Source organism: Hevea brasiliensis, chromosome 8 (genome assembly GCF_030052815.1).
Source record: "Hevea brasiliensis isolate MT/VB/25A 57/8 chromosome 8, ASM3005281v1, whole genome shotgun sequence".
Taxonomy (NCBI): domain Eukaryota; kingdom Viridiplantae; phylum Streptophyta; class Magnoliopsida; order Malpighiales; family Euphorbiaceae; genus Hevea; species Hevea brasiliensis.
The window spans coordinates 16,110,252-16,135,936 of NC_079500.1; the positions used below are offsets into that span (position 1 = coordinate 16,110,252).

General features: G+C 30.9%; 1 protein-coding gene across 1 annotated transcript; it reads right to left on the minus strand.

Annotated features, from left to right (window-relative positions):
- Positions 1 to 981: 981 nt before the first annotated feature.
- LOC131182313 (nucleobase-ascorbate transporter 4-like) lies at positions 982 to 5,202 on the minus strand. Its single transcript, XM_058151390.1, has 11 exons — positions 5,089 to 5,202; positions 4,923 to 4,998; positions 4,769 to 4,828; positions 4,054 to 4,238; positions 3,607 to 3,703; positions 3,401 to 3,487; positions 3,246 to 3,304; positions 2,152 to 2,243; positions 1,883 to 1,960; positions 1,440 to 1,600; positions 982 to 1,327 (listed from the first exon to the last, which is right to left on the minus strand). Exons 1-11 carry the CDS (start codon positions 5,172 to 5,174, stop codon positions 1,124 to 1,126), a joined length of 1,185 nt encoding a protein of 394 aa, XP_058007373.1. The 5' UTR covers positions 5,175 to 5,202; the 3' UTR covers positions 982 to 1,123.
- Positions 5,203 to 25,685: the final 20,483 nt, after the last annotated feature.

Below are 25,685 nucleotides of genomic sequence, written 5' to 3' on the forward strand. Positions count from 1 at the left end.
TGTGTGCAATTCCCAACTTCCTAAACTTCTTGATTTCTAATTCTTTTTGCCGTCCAAGTCTTACTCTAGTGGTAAGGGTCAATTTTTGTGAAGACAAGATGAGGTTTTATGGTGGTTTGTCAGGTGAACTCAAGCTTGGAATCATGGCTTCCATGGAGGTTTTCTCTCTCTCTCTCTCTCTCTCTCTCTCTCTCTCTTCCTATGTTGGCCAGCTCATATGGAGAAGAAGGTTGCTGGTTTGTTTGGTTTTTATCTCATTTTTATGTCATTTTTATCCTTTTAGTTAATTAGTTAAATTGTGATTGGTGGAAGGAACTTTGATGACATCATAGTGATGTCAAAATTCTAATTTTCTTCATTTTCTCTTCTTTTCTTTTCTACTCATTTTTAATTAAATTTTTAGCAATATTTATTAATATTTTATGTCATAATAATTATTTATTTAACTGGATAAGTCAATCAAAAATCATCTCTGAAGACAAAATGATCAAAATACCCTTTGTTTGGCTTAAGGAGCCAAAATTGTCTGTACCGATTAATAGAATTCCAGAAGTATTTTCTTGGCATTCTAATGCTATCGAAACCTCAATGACTCTTCTCTGAAGTCCCAAAAATTATTTCACAAATCTTTCCCTGGGTTTAGGGCTTTTAGCTGTGAAGACAGCAATTTCCGTTTGGTTACTCATCTCTAGGCCATCCTTATTTCGACTCTGAAGAATCCTCTTCAATGCCTTTATTGGGAAATTCAAGCTTTAATTCAAGCAATTGTTGCTCTTATTCCCAAGTTCTCACAGGTATTTTTTTCCCTTGTCAAGAGATTTGCTAATCAGGCAGTTGATATGGTGGCTAAGTTATGTCTTAACTTTTAGTTGGCTTGTAATTAGGTTGTTAACCCTCCTGCGGATCTTGTTGCATTGTTTTCTTCTGAGTGTCTTGGGGCCTTTCAATGCATTTCAAAAAAAAAAAAAAAAAACCCAAAGCTAAAAATCAACATTATAACATGTACTATATTTTCAGTTGCCACAACTTGCCACAAGAGAGCAACGTGATAGACTCTTGGTAAGAGAAAATATGAATTGTAACTATTATTTCATGTACAGTGGATGAAGCATATTAATTAGAATTAAGAGCATAAATCATCAAGTGAAGTAATTATCTTATAGATTTGTTGAGTCATTTCCGACTCATCATATTGCTCTTTCAAATCCATGCCACTGTCTTTCCTGGTCGAGTGGGCCTTAGGAGTATGAGTCCGATCCAAAAAGAAAGCAATTATAAGGGCGACTGTTGGTGGGGATGAGAAAATCACTTGGATTATGTCATTGAACTGGAAGTAAAGAATCATAAGAGCTTCATCATTAAAGTATGAATCTGCATTTGTTTAATAAGATAAATATGTTTACACTATTAAGAGAAAGTTGCATTTGAAATACACGTACCCAGGTGAAGCCAGTGTTAACAGGTCCATGACCAGAAAGAAAAACATATTCCTTGAAGTATTGAGGCACAGAAAGACCCATGAAGAGAGAAAAGCCTAGAATGAACTTTGATCTAAAGCTATTCACGTTGCAAAACTGGAGATATTGAAGCCCAGCTGAAGCTGTAATAAGTAATCTCTTAACCATTTGAAAAATCCTAAACAGTATTACTATCCGAAAAAACCTAAATAGTATTATGTTGATTTTCAGCAATATTTTGTGTCCTAATTGATCAAGTTGAGATTGTTAGGAAATTTAATATCACTTTCACTAGTTTCTCTTCCTTTGTAAAATCAGTTATACTGTCATAGTAAACATTAGTTTGCAACTTTTTCATTAATGAAAACACAAAATTCGACCATATCTTTGATACAAAAATTATAATTAGCCGAGGCGAGACATACCCACGTAGGGGAAGAGGAAAGTATGAAGAGCTCCCACAATTGGCAATGGTATTAAAGAGAAAAAAGCCCCAACTTTTCCTGTGAGCAAACTTAAACAATACTAATACTCTATTTGCAACTTTATTTAAGCAGAAATGAGATGATAAAAAAAAAAAAAAAAAAAAAAAAAAAAAAAAAAAATAAAGCTTAATAGGAGTACAACTATAAGTAGATTGATTGAGATAAGATAAATCAGAAAGTAAAATATTGCAGTATGAGGAATACTGCACCTAAAATGGAAAAGAAAACCATAATGATTGCTGATACTATAACGACCCTCCGACTTCCTACTTTTGTTAATTCTAAAAGACCCGCATCTTCCCTGTAAGAGCAAATTAAAAAAAAAAAATACATAATTAGCTCATAGAACTAGTACAAAAAAGATTGCTAAGTTTAGGACATCAACTTAATATGTCCTGCAATTTTTATGTTAGCAATTGTGGGCAAATAACCATAGCAGCAAATCCAAATCAATTGACACAATGTTGTGTATCGCAGAAGCGTGTAAAATACAAAGAAATAAAGTAAACACATAAAATACTAATATTTATGTGGTTCACTCTCTCAACATAGGGTCAAACCCATATGTATGCCATCTTCTACTATAACAAATAAATAATCAATCAACTATAAGCGTAAAGCTATTTACCTATCAATCTAATTACACCCAAGAAAATTCTCACGTCATAATTACTCATAGTAAATACATTAGTTAGTATTCTCATTCTCCTTTAGACATAATCCAATATATTTATCACTTTAACTATATCACCACAAAAGGTGTCTTCAACTATAAAGAGCAATAGTCTCTTAGTCTTGCACTATGCATTTCTCTATCTTAGACCAAAACCTTTCTTCCGCAATGAGACTATAATAGGCAAGAGCCCTTCCTCAATAGGCAAATCTACTCCTCAGCAATTAGCAAAGCCACTCACTCCATGGGCTGAAACCAAATAATCTTTCTACCATTCTTCTATTTATAGTTTTGATTTCCTCATTTCTAATCTAATTAGGAATCACACTCAATTTAGAAATAACACTAAAAAAGGAGTTCTACTCTAATATAGGAAATAATTCTTAATTCTATTAAGAAATATTTCTTAATTCTATTAAGAAATATTTCTCACACTAAATTAGAAAAAGTTCTCTCCAAAATCCACTAATATTTTGACTTATAATTCTAACACACAATATACATATAAACCTGTTTCCTCATGTCAAATAGAGGTTCAGAGTATCAAAAACTCTCGTATTAGAAATCTCTTCACCAACAAAAGCAACTATCATAATACATTAGATTTTGTCCAAAGTTTAAAGTCATTGCACTGAAGCAGTGGAGCCATTTCCTGTACCAAATACTGCATCTATCATAGTTCCAATTCCCTGTATGTTGATGAAAGTTAAAACAAGTGATGGAGAATTACAGAATGTTAAAGATCTTAAAAGAAAATAATGCAACATCACATGATTAATTCCTACCTGAATGCCAATACCACGAGTCAGTGCAGAGGGAGGTATAGGAGGAGCACCGCTTAATTTTGATGCTGCATAAAATGTACCAGAAGACTGCAGAAACATAAAATTAAATCAAAAAGACAAAGCCGCGGCCTCATAGATTAAAGATACCTTTTTTTTGACGAACGTATAGAAAAGGATCAATGAATTTCGAAGAATATGTATATAACCTCAATAACAGCTACAAGAGAAGCAGCCATCATTGAAAGAGCATCGCCAACTTCAAAAATGGGAATTCCCCATTGAAATGGTTGTGGAATCTTTATCCTGCAAATAGTGAAGCAAAATATAACTGATAGTTTTACTGAATCTGGAGCTCCCCACTTGATGGAAGCATAACTTTTAAACAACTACTAAACCAACAAAATCACAGTAGAGAAGAAATCAAATTAGTTGGTGGAATTTAAGTTTTACCAAGGTGCAGCACCAATGAGCCCAGAACTATCAGAATGACAATTCATTTGTGTTTCTTGATGGTTTATCCAGCATATAGTGAAGCAAAATATAATTGATGGCTTTACTGAATCTGGACCTCCTCACATGGTTGAAGCATAACTTTCCAGTAAAATCACAATAGAGATGAATTCAAATTTTAGTTGGTAGAATTGGAGCTTTACCAACGAGCAGCACCATTGAGACTAGAACTATCAGTACGACAATTAATTTGTCTTTCTTGAGATGTATTATCATATGCACCAGCTACTGTCAAAATCTCTGCATAGGTCCATACAATTCCCACAGAAAGTATGATTGCTAATTGACCAACTATCTCTTTTTTTGCTTTCCAGATAAGGGGAAGAAACTGCAATCAGCAAGATAGAACACTAAGAGTATTAGGTAAAACCATTCTGAAAATTAAACACACAGCACAGTATATGTTATATGCTCTCCAGCTAACTTGTATCTACAATTTATATAGTCTTTCCCTTCTCAAATAGATATATCTCATCCAACTAGGTATCAAAACACTCGGGCTTTTACCCAAATTCACTTAATTTATATTGGATTTCAAGGTAATCGCTGAACTTAAAGTATACGTGAACTTGGATTTAAGTGAAACATAATGTCAAATTCCTTTACCTCATTACTTGAAATCCATATCTACCTAATTGGTGTCTAATATAATTCTAGAAATAAAGTAGGCAAATAAAATTTAAAATTTAGCAATAGATTAGATGCCTGTGAAATCCTAATATAAAAGAAAATTAGTCTTTATATGCCAATTGAAGTTCAGTAAATTTGTTGAAATTCACTGATAAGTTGAATTAGGTTTGATGCATGTGAAATCTTTCTAATGAAGTTGCTTGGAACAGAAATGATGAAGCATGTTACCTGAGTTAAGAAAACCAATAGAGCTAAAGCTGGGAGTCCAATTTCAATACACCTAGCCAACTACAAGCAACAAACCAACCGATGGAAGATCACATTACAAAAATAATTACTAAAATGGAAAAGTAGTTGAATTGGGAGTTTTAGATGTGTTTACCAGTGGAAATCCACGGACGTACAGCCCAAGTCCCGTGAGTGTTACAAGAGGAACTGAAGCAAGAGGGCTAAGGTGTCTGCCATATAAAAACACATAGAAACCAAAGCTGGTTGAGCAAGTAAATAATGAATGAATATCGATCCCAAATTTAGTAATTAATTTATACCTTGCGAAATATCTCGCCAAACCAGAGAAACCAATCACCATTTGAAAGAAAGACGAAATGAGACTTGCTCCTTGTACACGTCGCATGAATAGTTCAAACCCTGATAATACCAAATCAACCCATAAAAGCTAACAGAATATATTCAATAGTAGGAGGGCAATTTGACAATTTAACTTGAAGTTGATTTATTTGAGTTGAATCAATCACTATGAAGTTTGAATAAAAAAAATTAAATTAATATTATTTTTTTTAAGAAAAAGGAGACAAATTTGTGTATGTTATGCAGGCAAATAATTAGCATGCGTTTGATTCAATTTTTATTTTTTAAATATCTTTTTTTATTAATTTTTTATTAATATATATATATATATATGTGTGTGTGTATAAAAGGTTACTTTTTCTTTTATAAAAGGCTTTTTCTTTCTCTTTTTGCTTTTTACTTTTAATAATAATAATAATAATAATAATAATAATAATAATAATAATAATAATAATAATAATAAAATTAAATTAAAAATAAAGAAAGCCAACCAACCTGATGGGGATCGAGTAAGTGATCAAAATTACTGCAAGTTGATAAAGCAATGGAAATTATAGGGATAATGTAAGCTTGGGATGTTTCCATCGACACAGAAAGCCGAGCACCAAAACAAATCTGCAAAAGTGTGTTTATTGCCATTGCAAACAGCGACGCCTGTATCACCCTTGCTTTTTCTACCTGATAGATAAAAAGATACACAATCAGTTCAATTCAATTCTATCATATGGGTCAATACAAATAAAAATATTCAACTATTTAACTATTCTTATATTGCCACCTCCGCCCAAACTGACCATCAGGGACGAAAATATCACTGTACTCCTCACATTCACTACTAAGTGCTGAATTCCCCAACCATAAAGTTTTGGGTTACCTGATGAATTAATTCAATTCAATTCACTCAAAATTAGTCCATATCAAATATTTGTCGCAATAAGAATAATTAGATGAAGTTCAAGCAACTTAATTTGTCTCGATCCTATGCAAATACTGGACTAATAGTATAAAAAATCTAAGATCTATTTATAGATAATTTATTGATGATATATTTGAAATTTCCCAATGAATATTTATAAAGTTATACAACTAAAAATATATATTTAAATGGCAAGCCCACTAAAATCATACATTATAAATTTTAGAAAATTTTATTTATTTATTTATATGTCCATAAAAAATTATATATATTTAGATAAATTCATATTATATTAAACTTGACTTAAAGCTAACGTTCTTTTCCCTGGTTTTACAATTTTAAATGTAATAATTTAGTACTAAAACATACATCAATATCTAATCTTTCTTGTTTATATTATTTAAAATTAGACTTATATATTTGTTTACATCCTCTTCAAGATTAAAAATTTGAAATAGAAAAATAATTCGAGAGCTTTCCTACATGGGGTTGAACAATTAATACAAGAAAAGATGATATTTAGCGACAAATTAAAATTTTATGGCTAATAATATTGATTAATGATGGATTAGTCACTGATTTATATTTTTAATGATGTATTAAAATCTGTCATTAACACATTGTCCAATGAATTAGCAATTATTCATTGCCAAAACTCCCATCGCTAGAAGGTTTTAACAATAGATTACTAATGAATCCAATACTAATTCATATTATTAACAACTAATTTAGTAATAGATTTGTGAATCTGTAAATAAAAGGTTCTTTTTTTTAAAATAAATTTCAAATAATAAAGAAGGACTCTCATCCTTACAGACTAGACTAATCATATTAATAAATAAAATAATTTTTTGATATAATTAATTTTTTAAGTGGCTTTTATACTTATTTTATTTCACTAAAAATTTTCAAATTTTTACGAAATTTATGTATTTTATCTCTCAAATTTTAAAGTGATGTTTAATTTATGTAAAAGATTTTATTTTATAAAAAATATATTAAATTAAATAAAAATGATGTACTTCACCGAAAATAGATATAATTTGTTTTTATAAGATCAATATAATAATATATTTTCCTAAATTAAAAATAATGCGAATGGTGTTATTTATATTTTTATTACAAAATACAAATAACAATACTCATTGTTTGTTAATTTAAAATAGTGTCTTATATATTAATTTTATAAAAAAATTATATTTATATGTTCTAATATTTTATGAAGTGTCATTATTTTTTTAACTATATTCAAAATTTGTAAAGTTTAATCTCTTTTTGTAAAATAAGTAATCCCAGAAAAATCTTCAGTCCAAATTAGCTAATAATTAAAAACTTGAAAATTAAAGCTTTGATTTTTCACCAAATTATGCTTAGCTTTTGGGTACCAAAAACTTTTTCGTCAACTCTAGTCAAGCGGAGGAAATATGTTTTGCAGTTAGAGAGAAACACAGAGAGTAAGAGAGATTACTCCAGGAAGGATTTGTCGGAATGGGAAATTGGATGAGGTTTTCTGTCCCACATGGTTCGTCGGGTCCTCCTCCATCTGGTTCAGTTGTTCTGCCTCCGACTGGTTTATTTGGTTCGCCGTCCCCATGTTCAATTGTTCCGCCGCGGTCTGGTTCGGTTGTTCCGCCGCGGTCTGGTTCAGTTGTTCTGCGGTCGTGTGGTGGAAGTCGGCAAGCAGAACAGGTAGGAACGCAGTAACCAAATGCAAGTTTATTTTGTTGGCAAAAATAGCAGCTAGGGAAGCAGTGGCAACAGTGGAATGGATGGCGAGGAGGATATATTGGGAAGAAATCCAGAGGTGGTACATGTTGGCAACAACTGCAGTTAGTTACGGACATTTCCAACCTCCTCATTTCTTCCCTCATTGCAACCCATCTCTCTTTCACTCCCTCTGTATATATAGTAGTATTTAATTTTCTTTTCTTTTCTTTTTAATAACTTTTTCATCGAAAAAGTAAAACCAAATGGTAAATAAAAGAAATTTTACTAGGTAAAGTGACTAGGGATGCATCAGATTTTGGTCTAAACTAAAAATTGAACTGAATTAAGTCAGTTTGATTTAATCAGTTCAATTTTAAAATTCAATCGATTCAATTCGATTTATAAATTTTAATAATTTTGATTAATCGGTTCAGTTCGATTTTTTTCATAAAAAATAAAAGAAATCAAACTAAACTGAAATTATATATACATATATATATATATATATATATATATATATATATATATATATATATATATATATATATGAAACCCTAAGATTTTTTAGTTCTAATTTCTAAGGTTTTTTTTTATGTTTTTGTTATTGAGATTTAATGTTGAAAATATGAAATCTTACAAAATTTGATTTGATCGGTTTAAAAGCGAACCGATATTTATCGATTTGGTTTGATTTTTTAAAATTCTTGATTTTCTATTTTCAGTTTTATTGATTTAATTTGATTTGATTCAGAATCGAACCAACCGTTTACACACCCCTAAAAGTGGCACACTACGATCAATAAAAAAATATTGTATACTTTGAATTCGTTTGTTTCAGGAAAATTTTTTGTATTGTTTAATGTTTGTGGCACATAAAAAATTAATTAATGAAAAATATTTTTTTATTAAAAAAATTAAGTCATTTTTAAATAAAAATAATTTTTTTAAAAAAAGTCTTTTTTATTTTTTAAATTTTAATAATCTTATTAAAATATGATAATATTTATACATATATAAAATCAACACATATTATTAATTCAATATTAAAATCAAATAACAATATATATTTTCATGAAATATATTTTTTTAAAAATATTTTCTATGTATAAATTATTTTTCGTAAAACAATTGAGTTTATAGAATTTTTATATGTTTCATTTATTTATTATTTATAATTAATGTTTACTTTTTATATTTATTATATATTTTTTGTATAGAGTTACCAATTTTAATTTTACTGTTTGAAGAATGAAATCATAAATATTTCATAGTTTAATTTTTCCTTAAAATGAGCTTTGGGTAATTCTTGACCTAACAGTTAGCCTTAAATAATGGTTTAACGTGTAGAAAAATAAAAATATAGGGATTTAATAAAAAAAACAAGAAATCAATAGCAGCGTAGAAAAAAAAAAAGAAAATATTGATGGATAAAAGAAATTTGTTGGGGATAATAGCTTAAATGCTATTCTTGACTTGAATTGCTGATGTTACACAATAATGCATGAGAATGGCCCATAGAAATACCTTCATCATTACGTCTTATGGAGTGCGGCAACTTAATTGGCAAGTTTTGCCGTGTCCAATTTCTTCTCGTCAAAGAAATTATTGCCTGCCTGTCTCCTAAAAAAAGTAAAATTCTTATAATTTTTTTTTTCTTATCAATTTTTTTTACACAGAAAAAAAAAAGAATTTATTTATTTTTAATGTTTTAAAGAAAAAAAAGTGAGAAAAAAATTATTATATTTTTACTATTATATTCATATTGAATAAATAAAATTATATTAAAAATAACTATTTGAGAAAAAAAAAGTATAAAAGAAAAATTAAAAAAAATAAATAGTGTTTTCCACACAAATCTTTACAATTCCTTTTCTTACTCATTTTTTTTTTACAAAACAAAAGAATTTGACATTTAATTTTTCTTTCTCCCTTTTCCCCTCCAATAAAATAAATAAATTACTCTTTTTCTCTTTCCTTGCCATTTTCCTCTCCTTTTTCTCTCTATAAAATAGGCCCCAAGTGCTCTATAAATATGCAAGCAGTGCTTACTTTGTACTTGAATTTTGAGAGCTTTTTTTATTCCATTTATTTGGGAGGTGAGTTTATTGGGTATAATTGAATTTTAGGGTTTGAGAGATAATTTTCTTGTTATTACAACACAACAAGAAATTTAATATTTTGTTACGAATTTCCTTATGATGATCTGTAGTTCGTCATTAAAAAGCTAAATATTATGACAAAACAGTGGCATTGTCATGACAAAAAGTTTTTTTGTGACAACTTGTAATTGTGTTATTTTGGAGGTATGGCACGTGTTTGACTTAGATACGTTGGTTTTTGACACAATAAATCATCAGATCATGTCATTGAAGCTCCAATATCTTGGAAATGGGAAGAAAGAGCTTGCCTATCAATTTCTTAGTGGTAGTTTTCATGTATCATTCCTTTCTTGTCTTTCACTCTTGTGAGTTTTCTATAGTAGTTCTCTTGTGTAGGGGCTTGTCCTTGTGAGGTGATTGTTCATCTAGGTGTCTCCATTACCAAAAAAAGTGAGTATAGGGGATAATTTTTTGGAACCAATTTTTTTTATGGTCTTCGAATCATAATTTTTTTATATTATAGGAGACTAATATATTTTTTATTCCTAATTGAATTACCATTTAAAATTGGAGACGACTTTTCTATCATAATTAAAAATAAAAAAAATCTCAAATATAGGAAATAATTATATATTTCGTCCCTGAAGTGTGAGTTAAGAGTACAAATATAAGAGATGACAAAAATTTTTAGTCTCCAAATGTTAAAATTAGAAACATCCTAAGCTTTTTTTACATAATTATATAATTATATATTCACTACAAGAATTATGACTTTTAACGATCAAGAATTAACGATAAAATTAAAATTTCTTTGTTAATAATTTATATATAATGACCAATACTATAAGTGGTCGTAATTGAATTAATTTTTAACTACCATTATTAAATTCTTTTGTTTAAAAGTAATATATTGGTATTTTTTAATTTATTTTTTCAATTTTTAAAAGTCTTTGACGAGGGTAATATTACCCTTGTTAATGAATTATTTTATTTCTTTTAGAATTTGTTTTCCCTCTAGCGGGATTTTCTGTGTCATGAGTCCTTCAAATTGGTAACTTCCGCTCAAAACTAATTTCTCCTAATATTATAGTCTTAACGTGTTCCTTTGGGGTTCTATGAAAGCAAAATTAATCTATTGTTTCTTAGGGTTAAAACTGATTGTTCCCAATTCTCAAAAGGTGGATTTGGAAGGCTCTGCCTACTGCCAAGTGTGGATTTTGAAGAAACTAAGTCTAGGTTTAAGAGAATTTATGTCTTTTATGGAAGCAGTTCGGGCAAGGAAGCTAGCTATAAGAAGCCGCTGTTAAGTTAGGCAAGAAACAGGTATTTACATATATATATTCGAATCTCCCTATTGTCTCTTTCTATTCTCATTCATTTTTCTTCACAAAAATGTACAAGCCAATATCCCAATTTGAGCCTGTTTTGATTCTCTCTCTTTTTGATTTTGGGAATTAGAAAGAGACCCACCTAGCTAGTGAGGTTATTTTTGATCCCTTTGTGGAGATTTTGAATTGTCTTTTTGTGTTTTGGGGACTCATAGAACTCCATGAGTTTTCATCCAACATGTTGTGGCATGGTTATTGAGTGCCGGGTGCAATTGAACTTCCTCTTCAATTTTCTGCTATATATTATATCTAGATGTAGTTCTTCTGTCATTAATCTTCAAAGTGTTTGTTTTTTTGTCAAAATATATCTCTTTTTGATATTTGTTCTTATGGAAGTGCTGCTTCCTGGTTGTAAGATGCATTTTTGGTGCTGACAAGAAAATAGTAATAGCATGTTGAATTTTTGTTCCTCTAGCTAATTGTAATAGACTTGTTGAATTATAACCCTTGTCCATTTAGGTGTTGTGGTTGTATGAAACAACCCAACAAGTCATTGAACTAATAAATTTGCAGAAGATTAGACTAATATAGTTCTTTTTATAGCAAGTGTTTAAACTCTTTATTTGTTGAACAACAGGCATACCTCCAATCTTGTCTATTTTTATATTAACCAGCAGTGTTGGATCCACATGGAAGCCAGAAATTTCGTTGGCTCCAATATGTTTTCATTGATTATTTTACCGTCTATTAATATAATATAATATTTTACTATTGAGAGCTAAGAAAATGTTATTTGGTAATGTTCTTTTTGCTTATTTTATGACAACCACGTTAATATTATAACAAAAATGATTGGTTTGTCCATTTTTAATTGTAAAATTTTTGGACTTTGGAAAATTTTGTTATTGCTTGCATTTGAAAAGCCTTGTGAATATAAATATAGCTGTTATGACAGTTTTTTCCTTTTTAATTTTCATGCACCTGCTTTTAACCATTTTATATTGTCAAGTGCCAAAGACAAACTATGTGACTATGTGCACATGTCAAACAAGCCCCTTTTTTAATCAAATACAATTCATTTATCAAATGCAGTCTGTACTCTTACAATACAATAATTTTCCAAATCTTAACAGGCCTACTACCTATCAAAACCAAAATCCAAAAAAAAAAAAAAGAAAAGAAAAGAGAAGAAAGAGAGAACCTTCCTTCTCATTGTGGATTTGTTTTACTATTTTGAACAATTATTTACATTAATTTCCTTGCACATATTTAATAATTCATTTGCTGCCAAGTGATATGTAATATTCTTGTCAGTTTTGGGATAACATTATATCCCATATGAGATTAAGCAAGTAGTTCTGGAGCAAAACAATTGTTTTTAAGCTTCTAGCTAAACCAATTGATAAGACTAGTTTGATGTATACATTTATCTATTCAATCTCTAACTTGAATATCATCCTGCAGACACATGCAATATGAACTTGACTATTCAATTTTGGGTTTTGTAGTTAGTTTTGTTCTAAACTTTCATTACCACAATTTCTGTTACCAAATCAAGTTTCCAAAACTTGTTATCTACATAAAAGTTGGGAATAATAATAATAATAATAATAATAATAATAATAATAATAATAATAATAATAATAATAATAATAATAATAATAATAATAATAATAATAATAAGTTAATGCACATACAACAAAGTGACAGGACTAAATTGAAACCCTGATATGAAGAGTGTTTAGGATTTCTGGCTTAGAATGGTTTCCCTTCCATATAGTTACACTTACATTTGGGCATAATAAATGTTAACTAAAAAATGGCAGGACCTAATTCTAACCCTTTCTTTAAGGGCTAATTTTCATGTCTTGCCATCATTGTCATCTAGCTCAGACACTGTTTATTCTGAAAATAATATTGTTGATTTTCCTTATTAGAGAAATTCTGCATTGGCAATGCTCCTTTCTCTTTACTAAAACGTATAATTGCTATTATTTGGGGACCTTCCATTCATTGCTCATACCCCACATTCATAATTGATCATGCAATACGATTATTGTTAACTAATAGCTAGCCCATTGCCCATGGACACTTGTTGGATGAGGTTGGCCACCTAACCCACTCTTAGGAATGTTCCTTCATTCATTCATTCTCATAAATATATTCTTATTTTTCATAAAGAAAATCTCATAAATATTTTTTTTTGAAATTAACTAAAGTAGCATAGACCTGCATAAAGTAGCTAAGTAGAAAATCTTATAAGCATTTAAGTTTGTTTAAAATATGGCATGGTACCTCTTTCAATATTTTAATGTGTATCTTATCCCAATCTGTTGCTTTTTTCTTTTTCTAGGGAAAATCAAGGTTTGTGAATCTTAGTACACTAGACTTGCATGAAAACTAACTTAAATGCTTTAACTATTGATTGAAATTAGCTAAAGTAGCATAGACCAATAATGTTGACTTTATTTGAAAAACTGAAATGCTTTGGGAACCAAAATGGTTCTATTCAAATTTTGATGCTAACATTTTCTTAGCTGGTATTTAATTCCATCAATCCTATCTAATTGCTTACTAGTTTTATCCAAAACATTGTGAACTACTCTTGCAAGCTAAATGCTAACTAGTACTAGCAACTTACATAAAAAAAAAATGTAAAAACCATTTCAAGGTAAGGATGGTAACAGGTTAGTTTTTTACGGGTAGAAGAATAATACCTGTGACAAGTTTGGGTTTTGTTTGTTGGTATCCGTTACCCAAACCCATTTAATTTTAATTAAATTAAGCAAATTAATACTAATTCACTTTTTGCAGTTTGCTAATGCTTATTATTTTATTTTTATATTATCACACTCAAATTCAAGATAAAGCATTATTTTTCTTGAAGGCCTTTATATATTTTTTACTAATTACTTTGGATCATATTAATGGCCTTATGTGCTACTCTTATTATACAATCTATGGTAGCCAATTAGGGGGATGTTACCGGTGTGCAACAAATAAATCTGCAACTTTAGTACATACTTTATGTTATCATGCCTTTGAAAATTAATGGTAAAACGACAGTAAGCCTTGCTCTCTAGACTATGAAAGCTTGGGTGGCTTCACAAATAGACTAGATTTAACTTAAATATTTTAAAACTTTTTAAAATGGTAGAGGCTTGGCGAATAAGAACCTGCACTCATGCCCATATAGAATTCACTATGACTATATATATATATATATATATATATATATATATATATATATATGAGACATTACTTTATAGGCAAATGTGTTATTAATCTGTATGTTGACTTTTATGTAGGCTATAGGCCGTGAAAATTTGCTCAAGTTGCACAACTTAATTAGGAGGTTAGCTGCTACAAAGGAGAAGGAACTTGCAAATTGTAAGGCTATTTGTAGTTACAATAATTAATTCCATTTACATAAATTCTGACATAATTATTGCATAAGTACATCCATGCTACTGCTTAGGATTTCAACAATCTAGATGATTTTGTTTCATTGCCTATCTCATTAGTGATATTTCCCAGTTAAAATGTGATGTTTTTTTTATTAAAAAAAAACTAGTGCTTTAAAAAAAAATTAAAAAAAAACTAGTAAATGTTGATGTGAGTGAATCAGATTTAAGTGCCAAGCTCTGGGTAGATTTCATCATTTTTCTTACTCTTTGATAGTCATTATGAGTGGGACTTCCTTTTCATGCATTTATTTTTAACTTTATTAAATTAACCCATAATATTTAATATTTATTTTAATTTCAAAAATTCAGTTATTAAAACTAAAATTAAAATTGATGTCAAAATTTTAAAATTTAATTAATAAAACATAGTGCTAGGATTTTAAAATTAATTAATAAAATATAGTGCTAGGTTTTCTTTGCTTTGCTTGTATATGTACAATAATCTTGGATCATGCTTACACTACTTGCGTGCCTCATCCTTCTTGGCACTATTCTCTTTGTGATTAATGTTAATTAATTAAACATACTTTTCATTATTTTTTAATGTTTGTTTATTTAATAATGTAACCTAAATTTTAAACTAAATTCTTTTCTTTATCAAACATGTTTGCTTATTTTTATAGTTATATTTTTTATTATCTATTTATTAGATAATGGCTCCTAATAAACGATGGATGGATGGATCTTGTTGGTGATCGTCTCAATGATATATATTTACGTGGGGTTGAGGAATTTTTAGACTATGCTTTGAAAAAGACTGGGATGAAAAGTATTGAAAATAAAAGCAAGAATAATCAAACGAAGGCTTGATATTTTGACAAGTAGAAAATATACAATCAAATAATTAGCGACTTTTTGAATAATTGTGATTAACTTTACTTAATTGTACAAACTAATTATTATTAGAGAGGAATCATTTGTTCATATAGTGGAATTGATTTCCTATGCATTGAAGTTTAGTCCCCCTTGGGCATAGAATATGCATATGAAAAATAAGTTTTAAAGTGCAAGATGAAAAGTCCCTATTCATGTTGAATTTTCTTAATGTGCAGTGGCAAAGCCCAAGTATATCTTGATAAGTTGACAAATGGAAAGAAGGACAAGTTGATTATCTTCATATACCCAGGAAAATATTTTCGACCAATTGGTGAACATGAAAGAAAGTTGGCATCATGGTTAAGATATTGTGCAAGATCTTGTGGTCCACCTAAGAAGCCTTGGAATGCTATTGAAGCTCGATATCGTACTCGTTTATGGAGTATGATTCAGGTTAAATTCATATGCCTTTTTAGAGTTTCTTGTTTGAAAAAATTCTTTTTATCCTTTAAATCATATCACATTATATTTTATTATATTCTATGTTAAATTGGCAAATAAGATGAATACATGATATTGCATAATTAAGAATCAATTTTTAAATTTTATAGGATTACTTTGATGTAAGTCATGAGAGTCCAAAAAAATGGAAGAAGCTTGAGGAAATGCAAAAGGTGAAGCCGGACATGGCTGAGATAAAAAAAAGCTAAGTTTGAATTCTATTGTTTCTATGAGATGAAAATATTATATTGCAAATGGAAATACAAGCTACACCTTAAGTATTTGAAGTACTCAAGTGATGATGAACGACTGCAACATGTTCCTGAAGGATTGACTGTGGATACTTGGAAGGAAATGTTCAAAGTTTTTGCTAATGAGGACTTTCAGGTACTTTTTAATTACTTTTTCTATTATGGCAAAAAATAAATATTTTTTTAACATCAATATCATGTAGGCCTTATGTTCCACCAATACAACTAATCGTGCTAGTCAAAGAATTATTGCTTCAACTGGTCCCACTCCTTTTGCTTCACCCGTGTAACCTTCTGTGTCAATGCAAGAAATACCCATTCAGCTCTAGTAAGTTACACGGCTCTGGGCCTTATAGTGATACACGGGCCGTGTATCCGTCGACAATTAGTTTCCTGATTTTGCTCCAGTTGCAGTTTTTTACAGAGAGAAAGATTCCTAACACCTCAGGGACAATGAAAACCTAACCCTAGGCCATTTGTTATAAAAAAAAGAGGCCTCCAACACCTTCATTCAATATACATTCTAGATTTCTTCAATTTTCTACTTTATTTTTCTGTAAGCCATAAATATGAGTGGTTAAGTTCTTAATTCAGTTCAAGGGATTCAAGTTCTTTTGCGTGATTTATGAGACCAGGTTCTTAATTTAATTTATTTCTTTTGAATATCTATTGTTTTCTGATTTCATTGTCTTTGATCTATTGAATAATTTGCTAAAAAGGCCTATTAGTTAATTGTTTGATGTGATCAATTGCTAGTTCATCTTCATAATCCGTAATTGTTATGTTAGATTGAACATGAGTAGCAATTAGGTTTTATCAATTATGAACTCAGTTTTCGATAATAACCTAAGGAAACAATAGGGTGAATTAAATGATTTATGCTTCATAAATTATTGTTCAGCTTAACTATTTCCTATTCTTAAAGTAGTTATTAATTTGATGAGGATTGCTTAATAACAATTCAGTTAATAATTAGAGTCAACAAGAGTGCTGGGCTCGAATTGATGAGTATAGGGAAGTTAAGAATTTTACCTCGCTGTTTGGTAAATCTACGTTAAGTATTCAATAAGAGATAATTGTATTTCTTTTATCTATGAATGAATCAATGCATTAGAATGCGAATTACCTTAGACTAAAGTTTATTTAATTTGAGAGTTTCTTATTTAATTTTTTATCATAATTTTTATTTTTATTTCTTCTTTGGATTGCAAATTACCCCCCCCCTCTCAACCTTTGTTTCTTTTTCCATTACACAAGTGCACGAAATTTAATAATTCAGTCTCTAGGGTTCGACCTGGATTTACCACTTATTACAGAAAATATTTCATAACTGGTAATTTCAGTTAATTTAATTTCTAGTGGATTCGACAGCCATCATCCTTCTACCTAAAATATGCTTAAAAACTTTTCTTTGGTCAAAACCAATAAAAATTTTTTCTTTTTTAAAAATATTTTGAACACATCATACATACATGCATATATGTATACACATACATTTCTGCCCCTATTCCCTTAACAATGGAACCTTCAAATTCGCCAAAATATTCCATCTACGAAAGAAATTTCAATGTTAGGAAATGGTAAGTGTTACAATTGCCATCAACCCAGTGCCTCATTTGTAGCATGGAAAGTAAAACTATTGAGCATGCATTATTTTGGCATAGTTATGCAAGAACCATATGGTTTTCAAGTATTAGCTCATATAAGCCTAATCCTATTAGATTCTTGTCCTTTGCTTTGTGGTAGACTGCCATAATAGGTGAGTTCAAATATGATGAATATTTCTTGAATTTGATTGCTATAACCTGCTGGATAATATGGACAGTGTGACATCCCTTACTCGTGTAAAGTGTAGCCAAGCAAGACATATCACACTCGGTACCGGAGCACCCAATCTTATCTTATTTTATTCTTTTAATAATTTATTCTCGTTATATTTTAATATCAATTATTTTTCTAAGGAGAAACCAGTGGAGTTTCCCCTTTTTTATTACCAGTTGGTGTATTTTACTATTCACCTGCTTGAAAATTTAACAATATTTTACAAATAAAAAAATCTCATCGTCACACATTCAATTCTTGCAATCTCATTTGTATACATATCCATTCATACTTAATTTATGTATCAAAATTCTCTAACTTTATTAATTTACATGATTTACAACTAATTACATAAAGTTCATACTTTACATGATATACAAATTAATTACAATTCCATAATTTATATTAAAACATACAATTCATGGGCCCTATCTACATGCATTGCCAAAGAGGTGACAACCTTGAACACTTTGCATATCAGAACTCCAAAATCCCTATTAAATATTCGCTGGGCTTTACCTTCAGTACCTGCACGAGAAAACAAATCCATCGCTAAGCATTTATGCTTAGTGGTGCAATAGTATAATAAAAAAATAATAGATACAAATAAAGAAAGACTGAAATATGATTCTAAAGTATAATTTAGATCCTCGGGTATCAATTAAATTTAGTATAATATTTTTAATATCAACTATCTTATATTTTATTTTTATCCCTCTTTGGAAGTGCTGAGTTTATACAGTAATAATATTCGATATACAGATTAATTCTAGGAGTATTGTATTTTCGGTTCCTACAATTCTGAAAATTTCATTTGTACTACTTGATTCAGTTATGTTTCCATTGCTAATCTTTTTTTTTCTCATTTCATTCAGTACTTTCTAATGTTTTTAATTACTAATGTTCTTAAATAATTTCAATAATTTACACTGCTCAGGTAACCTATGACAGGCTGACTAAACTGGATAACGGGTCGTTGGCACTGGACACCGTGGTGCCTCGGGCCGTCATACCATGGGACGCAGAATGTCAATCACATATGCAGTTAGTATAGCTAAAAAGTTATGATAACATATCAATATGGCTAAAAGCCATGATAACATATAATTGGGCATAAAAGCCATAAGTGAGGGCATAAAGCCATAAATACAGGCATAAAACCTTACGCAGTACTGCTAAAACAATACCCTATTGGTATGCCAATCTATCCAATTTGACACACATGTCTAGACGATACATGAGCACATAAATACCATTAAGTGTTAATATGTATTATTATATCATTAATTCGTTATAAGTTTTAATTACAATTTATATCACTTAATTCTGTTCTGTTCCCAGTGGGAACATAAATTTTCTGAATTACAATTATACATAATTTATGTATTTCTCATAATTTATACATTCATTTTATCCTTCATTTTGATCCCAATTCACAAAAATGGTTTTCATGTACCATTGTACTCAAAATATTCTTCCTTTCTTTCCTAATGAGAACTAAAGTCCTATTTACACATTTATGTGATTCATTTATTTATTTCAAAATTTATATGAATTATCATTTATAATTCAAAAGATATATTTACTTACTAGGTATTTATAATTCCCCTTACTTTCTCTCATGTACCATTTAATATTAATGGGTCTATTATTTCATTATATATTCCAATACATATATATTTGATGTAACATTCTAAACTTTATTTCCTAGTGGAATACAATATCTATACTCATTTTTATCGAATGCACATATTCATGAATATCATTTATATAATTCACAATTTATCAATTATATCATCTATTTTTCTTTTATAATTCTTTATCTAATTCATTACATCATTTTACATGTCCCTAGGTTCAACATTTTCATTTATATTGATTTCCAAACCACATTTCAAAATATATTAACAATGTCTCCTAAGTTCTATTTGTGATAAGAATGAAGGAGCGGAAGCATGAAAATTATTACATTAGAACATCGAATTCAAAAAATTTTCTTCTAGGGTCTCATGCATCATGCAAGATTCATTATTTACCTGATTGATTTCTATGTTCAGTTGCATATTAAAACCCTTTTAATATGTATTAGGATCTACATTTACCATTTAAGATTTTTGAATTAATAGATTAATTCATTAGAACCCTAGATTAATTCAAGAACATTTATAATACATGTCACCAAAATAAATTAATTAATTTACAACCTAAAGAAAAATAAAAGAAATAAATCCAATCACATTAGTCTTTTATTGTCTATGATCATCCATCATGCATATTACCATTTAACAATTAAATAAAACATACATACTAAAATTAAATTGAATATCTCATATTCAACTAAAAAATTCATATTTGAATCTCATCTCTCATTCAACCAAATTTAAAAATTCAGATTTGAATCTTATTCAAAACAAATTTAAAAATTCAGATTTGAATATCATTCAAACAAATTTAAAAATTTAGATTTGAATCTCATTCAACCAAATTTAAAAATTCAAATTTGAATCAAAATTTAATTGTATGATTAAAACTCCTAATTAAACATTTTTAATTAGTCATAGGATGGGCCTTAGATCATACAACAATTGCACATTCAAAACCCAAACACCATGCACATGCTTAGACTAATCAAACATGGCCAAACCATGCGCAGCATCATGGTGATAACCAAGCCGCCACTTTTGTTGGTCCAACCAGCAATGAAACAATCATCTTATGATCAAATCACACAATTAAATCATATATTAAATAATCTAAATGGCAAATATAGTGGCTTTGATACCAATTGAAGGAGCGGAAGCATGAAAATTATTAGATTAGAATACTAAATTCAAAAAACTTTCTTCTAGGGTCTCATGCATCATGCAAGATTCATTATTTACCTAATTGATTTCAATGTTCAATTACATATTAAAACTCTTTTAATATGTATTAGGATCTACATTTGCCATTTAAGATTTTTGAATTAACAGATTAATTCATTAGAACCCTAGATTAATTCAAGAACATGTGCACTAACCTTTTTATGCACTGTAAATGTGTTTGGTACCTTTGTGAAGCACCTAGGACCCCAAATGTTGTCCCTCTAGTTTGTCCACACCAAGATCACCAATGGTAGCCCCTTGAACAGCTTCTCAAGCCTTGCTAACCAATTAGAAATTAGGGATTTGCCTTTAGAGAGGTTGTAGATGTATATAGGACACTAGAAACAATTTCTAGTAATTTTAATTCAAGAGAATACGAGCAATTCTCTTTGAATTGATGAGAGAAGAAGAAGAAGAGAGGAAGAAGGCTTCAAGGGTGGCGGCACCTCTTTAGAATAATCAGAATATTATTTTATTCTTTTATAACATCACATTATATAATTAGGTCATCACTTCAAACCCTTGCCACATGTCATCTTCTGATTGCACTTTAATTTTAATTAACTTAGGCTAAGTGTCAAAGCTAGGTTTAATCTTGACTTTGATCATCATGCATGATTGGAAGACAAATGGCAAGCTTATATGGTGCCATGTGTCACCATCTCATGGTGCCACATGTCACTCTGTGAAATGACCAAATTACCCTTGTGTTGTAATTTTGAGTTCTCAACCCAAAATAATTATTTCTCCTCTTCTAATTAATTTATATCAAATATAAATTAATTAATTAATCTCTATTAATTAATTTCTCATAATTAAATTTATATTTAAGCACTTTAAATATAAATTTAACTTAAAATATACATCCAATAACCTAGATTTGGTTTCAAGTCATGCTAGAGACTTTGCAGTATCATTGCAAACCAAACCTATTTAATTAATCAATTAAACTCTTTAATTAATCAATTAAATCACATTTAACTTGATGATTATCTTGTATATGTGTGTGACTCACTAGGCTCATCACTAATTGGCAATGAGATATGATATTAACTCTTAATATCATCAGAACTCTTTCTTCCCATAAATGATTTCTCTAAATCATTTAGGTACCTCATAGACAATGGTTAACACCTAGCATAGCATGCCATGGCCACCCAATCTGTAATAAGGAATACCTTAAATGAACCTTTAATCATATGTTACCATGCACTAGAATCTCTCTGTTATAAAATTCCAATTCGAGCTGGAGTCATGGTTTATGTCAAACCCCATTTGCTATGAATATTATGTTCTCTTTTAATTCTAATTCTTGATTAAAAAGATTTTCTTATCAGAAACTCTTTTTTTATTAAATCTGTCTGTCCTGGCCTGAAACTTGAAACATCAAGAACAATTAAATGAATATAGGATTTTATCCCTATTTACTTAGGGTAACAGATTCCATCTTGATCAACACCTACCTCCATATATGACTAGTAGGAGCCAACATATGCCCATATACCCATACACAGTACAAGTATGAAAGCATTATCAAACTCAAACTACCTATATACAAGATAACTGTGTTATCTCAGGTCTAAAGATTATATGCACTGATATGATTTATGACAATGCATTGACAAGAGTAAACTCCACGTGCTTGTCATAAGTATCACTGGTTCGGCCTACTTATCATGCATAAGTGTCTATCATATTTGTTATATGGCATGAGACTCACCATTCCATCTTATTTACATCTCATATAAATAACTTGGGAACAAACATGATTACAATCTTTCTGGATAAGTCATGTCCTTATTGCGAAGTATCCTCGATTGTGAACCAATTTATGATACTTTGTACTAAAAATACTTTCACTCATATTCTTAACAACTTAAGAATAGAATTTCTAACAAAATATCAATGGACTTTTTCTATTACACATAAATATCTTATGTAAACGAAAAAGTGAAAATGCCCTTTTTTTTATTAATAAAACATGTACAAGATATATACTAAATGATATGCTCTAGGGTATACTACTAACAGAGACTACAATTCGCATCTACCTATTCTCATAATTTAGGTATACATTAAATCCTTTAAGTGGAGTACAATTGACCCCATTAGCAACTTAAGTTTTTGATAGTTACTATTCACTTGATCATTTCCCTTCAAAGGTTGACTTTTTAATTCATAATATCTACACAAATGTTTGATTCATATTTATACCACATTTTGGGTTCTAAGTTTATTGGCATTGATTGCCAAATGCAAATCAAAGCCTTCTAGAAGTATTTTCAAAAATTCAGTTTTTGTGTCCTATGTTTACTGTTCCATTGGTCTAAGCTACAGTGAGAATTTGGCAAACGTTTCTTATCAAAGTTGTTCCTTTATGTGTCTTCTTTAATTTCCTTTTTGAATCACTCCCTTTGAAGTTTTATAACTCAAGTTATGGTCAATTTACATAACTGGCTGGATTGGTCCTTACCCAGATTTTCTGGGTAAATTTAGTTCTGCCAAATTTGGTGTCCTAAATTAGACTAGCAATTTGAATTGGTTAGGTTTAGAATTTGAGTTTTTTTCCCTCATGAAAGTTGTTCTAAATTGTCTAATATTTCCATTGATATAAAATTTAGGTCAATTGGATATTTTTACACTGAGTTATGGCCAAATGAACAGAATCATTTGGTCAATTTTCTAGGGTAGTATGTATGTTACTCGGATTATGTCAATTTTTAGGGCAACTTAGGTTGGTTTTCTGGGCATGGCTTCTTCACCAAAAATGTGGCTTTAGGTCTTAAATTTCATGTACAATTGGCCTCACACCAATTGGAGCTGTCTAGCTCTACTTAAGTTCATTTAAATGCACTAGACTCATAGGTCCAGAATTTCCTGCATAAAAACAACACTTCCAATACCACCTTCCCACACTATTACCATCCATAAATCACATTCCATGCACTTCAATTAGTCCATAATTGGTCTCAACATCAACAATTTATCAACATATCATTAAATTCCTAATTTTTATATCAAACCCTAGCTCCAATTCAAGATTTACACAACACATATCACATTAGGCATACTAATCAATTTCTAATTGATGTCTACACATCAAACACCATTTCCAAACCATTCAAATCCATCAAAGCCCTCAAACTCTCACTCCCATAAGGCTGGCCAAAATTCCATGAAACCTAAGCATGCATATTTACTTCATTTTTCATCAATTTCTAACCTAACTTAACTTGAATTCATGCTTAAAAGGGAATAAAGGCAAGAAATATGGCGCTAACCTCCTTGTGAGCAATTCCCAACTTCCAAAACTTCTTGATTTCCAATTCTTTTTACTGTCCAAGTCTTACTCTAGTGGTAAGGGTCAATTTTTGTTAAGACAAGATGAGGTTTTATGGTGGTTTAGCGAGTGAACTTGTAACAGCCCGATCCTTCTCCAGTTAGTATTGTCCGCTTTGGCCCATGGGCCTCACGGATTTGTCCCTTGGGAGGTTTCATTCCCAAAAGCGCGCATTTGGGAATGAAACCTCCCGGGCCATTATACTTGTGGTATCATTTGTTCCTATCCTTTGTGTTAGCGACACGCAGGTACGAGCCTATAATGCATCCTCGCTCAAGTAAGGTCGCACTGCGTCCTTAGCACAAAGCGAGACAGGAACTTAAGTCCGTTGATGAATGCGTGGAATCGTGAGCGTGATTAGCGTTGGGGCGCTTGGAGTTGTCAGAGGATCGTTTCGCTAGAATTTCCGATCGGGTGGTCCTTGTCCGATTAGCTCGATACCACAAATGTAATGGCTCGCCCACTAGTGATATTGTCCGCTCGATACCAAATTATAACGATCCTTCTCCGCTTAGTATTGTCCGCTTGGCCCATGGGCCTCACGGATTTGTCCCTTGGGAGGTTTCATTCCCAAAAGCGCTAACTGTGAGGAAGACTCACATATATGGCCCAAATCTTTTCTTCCCGCTTCCGATGTGGGACACGGTTTCCACCCAAGGCGTAGTGGTTGAACAAGCATGTCCCAACCCCATCCCCGGGTCATGACAAGCCCACCACAGTGCGTCCTCGCACCACACACCGTACTAGAGGGAGTCTAGCTCTGATACCACAAATGTAATGGCCCGGCCCACTAGTGATATTGTCCGCTCTGGGCCAAAGCCCTCACGGTTTTAAAACGCGTCGCTAGGGGTTACGAACCATCAACTTATATACCCAGCATCTCTCCCGTGTTTTGTCGATGTGGGATTTGCCTAGGGTGTTACAATCCACACCCCTTATGGGACTCAGCGTCCTCGCTGAGGTTTGCCCCACCATCGCCCAAGGTTGCACGCGGAGCGGCTCTGATACCAAATTCTTCACTTTGGCCCATGGTTCACGGTTGTCCCTTGGGAGGTTTCATTCCCAAAAGCGCGCTTTTGGGAATGAAACCTCCCAAGGGACAAATCCGTGAGGCCCATGGGCCAAAGCGGACAATACTAACTGGAGAAGGATCGGGCCCAAGGGACAAATCCGTGAGGCCCATGGGCCAAAGCGGACAATACTAACTGGAGAAGGATCGGGCTGTTACAATTTCGTATCAGAGCGGACAATATCACTAGTGGGCCGGGCCATTACATTTGTGGTATCAGAGCTGCTCCGCGTGCAACCTTGAATGATGGTGGGGTAAACCTCAGCGAGGACGCTGAGGCCTGGGTGGATTGTAACACCCTAGGCAAATCCCACATCGACAAAACACGGGAGAGATGCTGGGTTCATAAGATGGAGGTTCCTAACCCCTATTGACGCG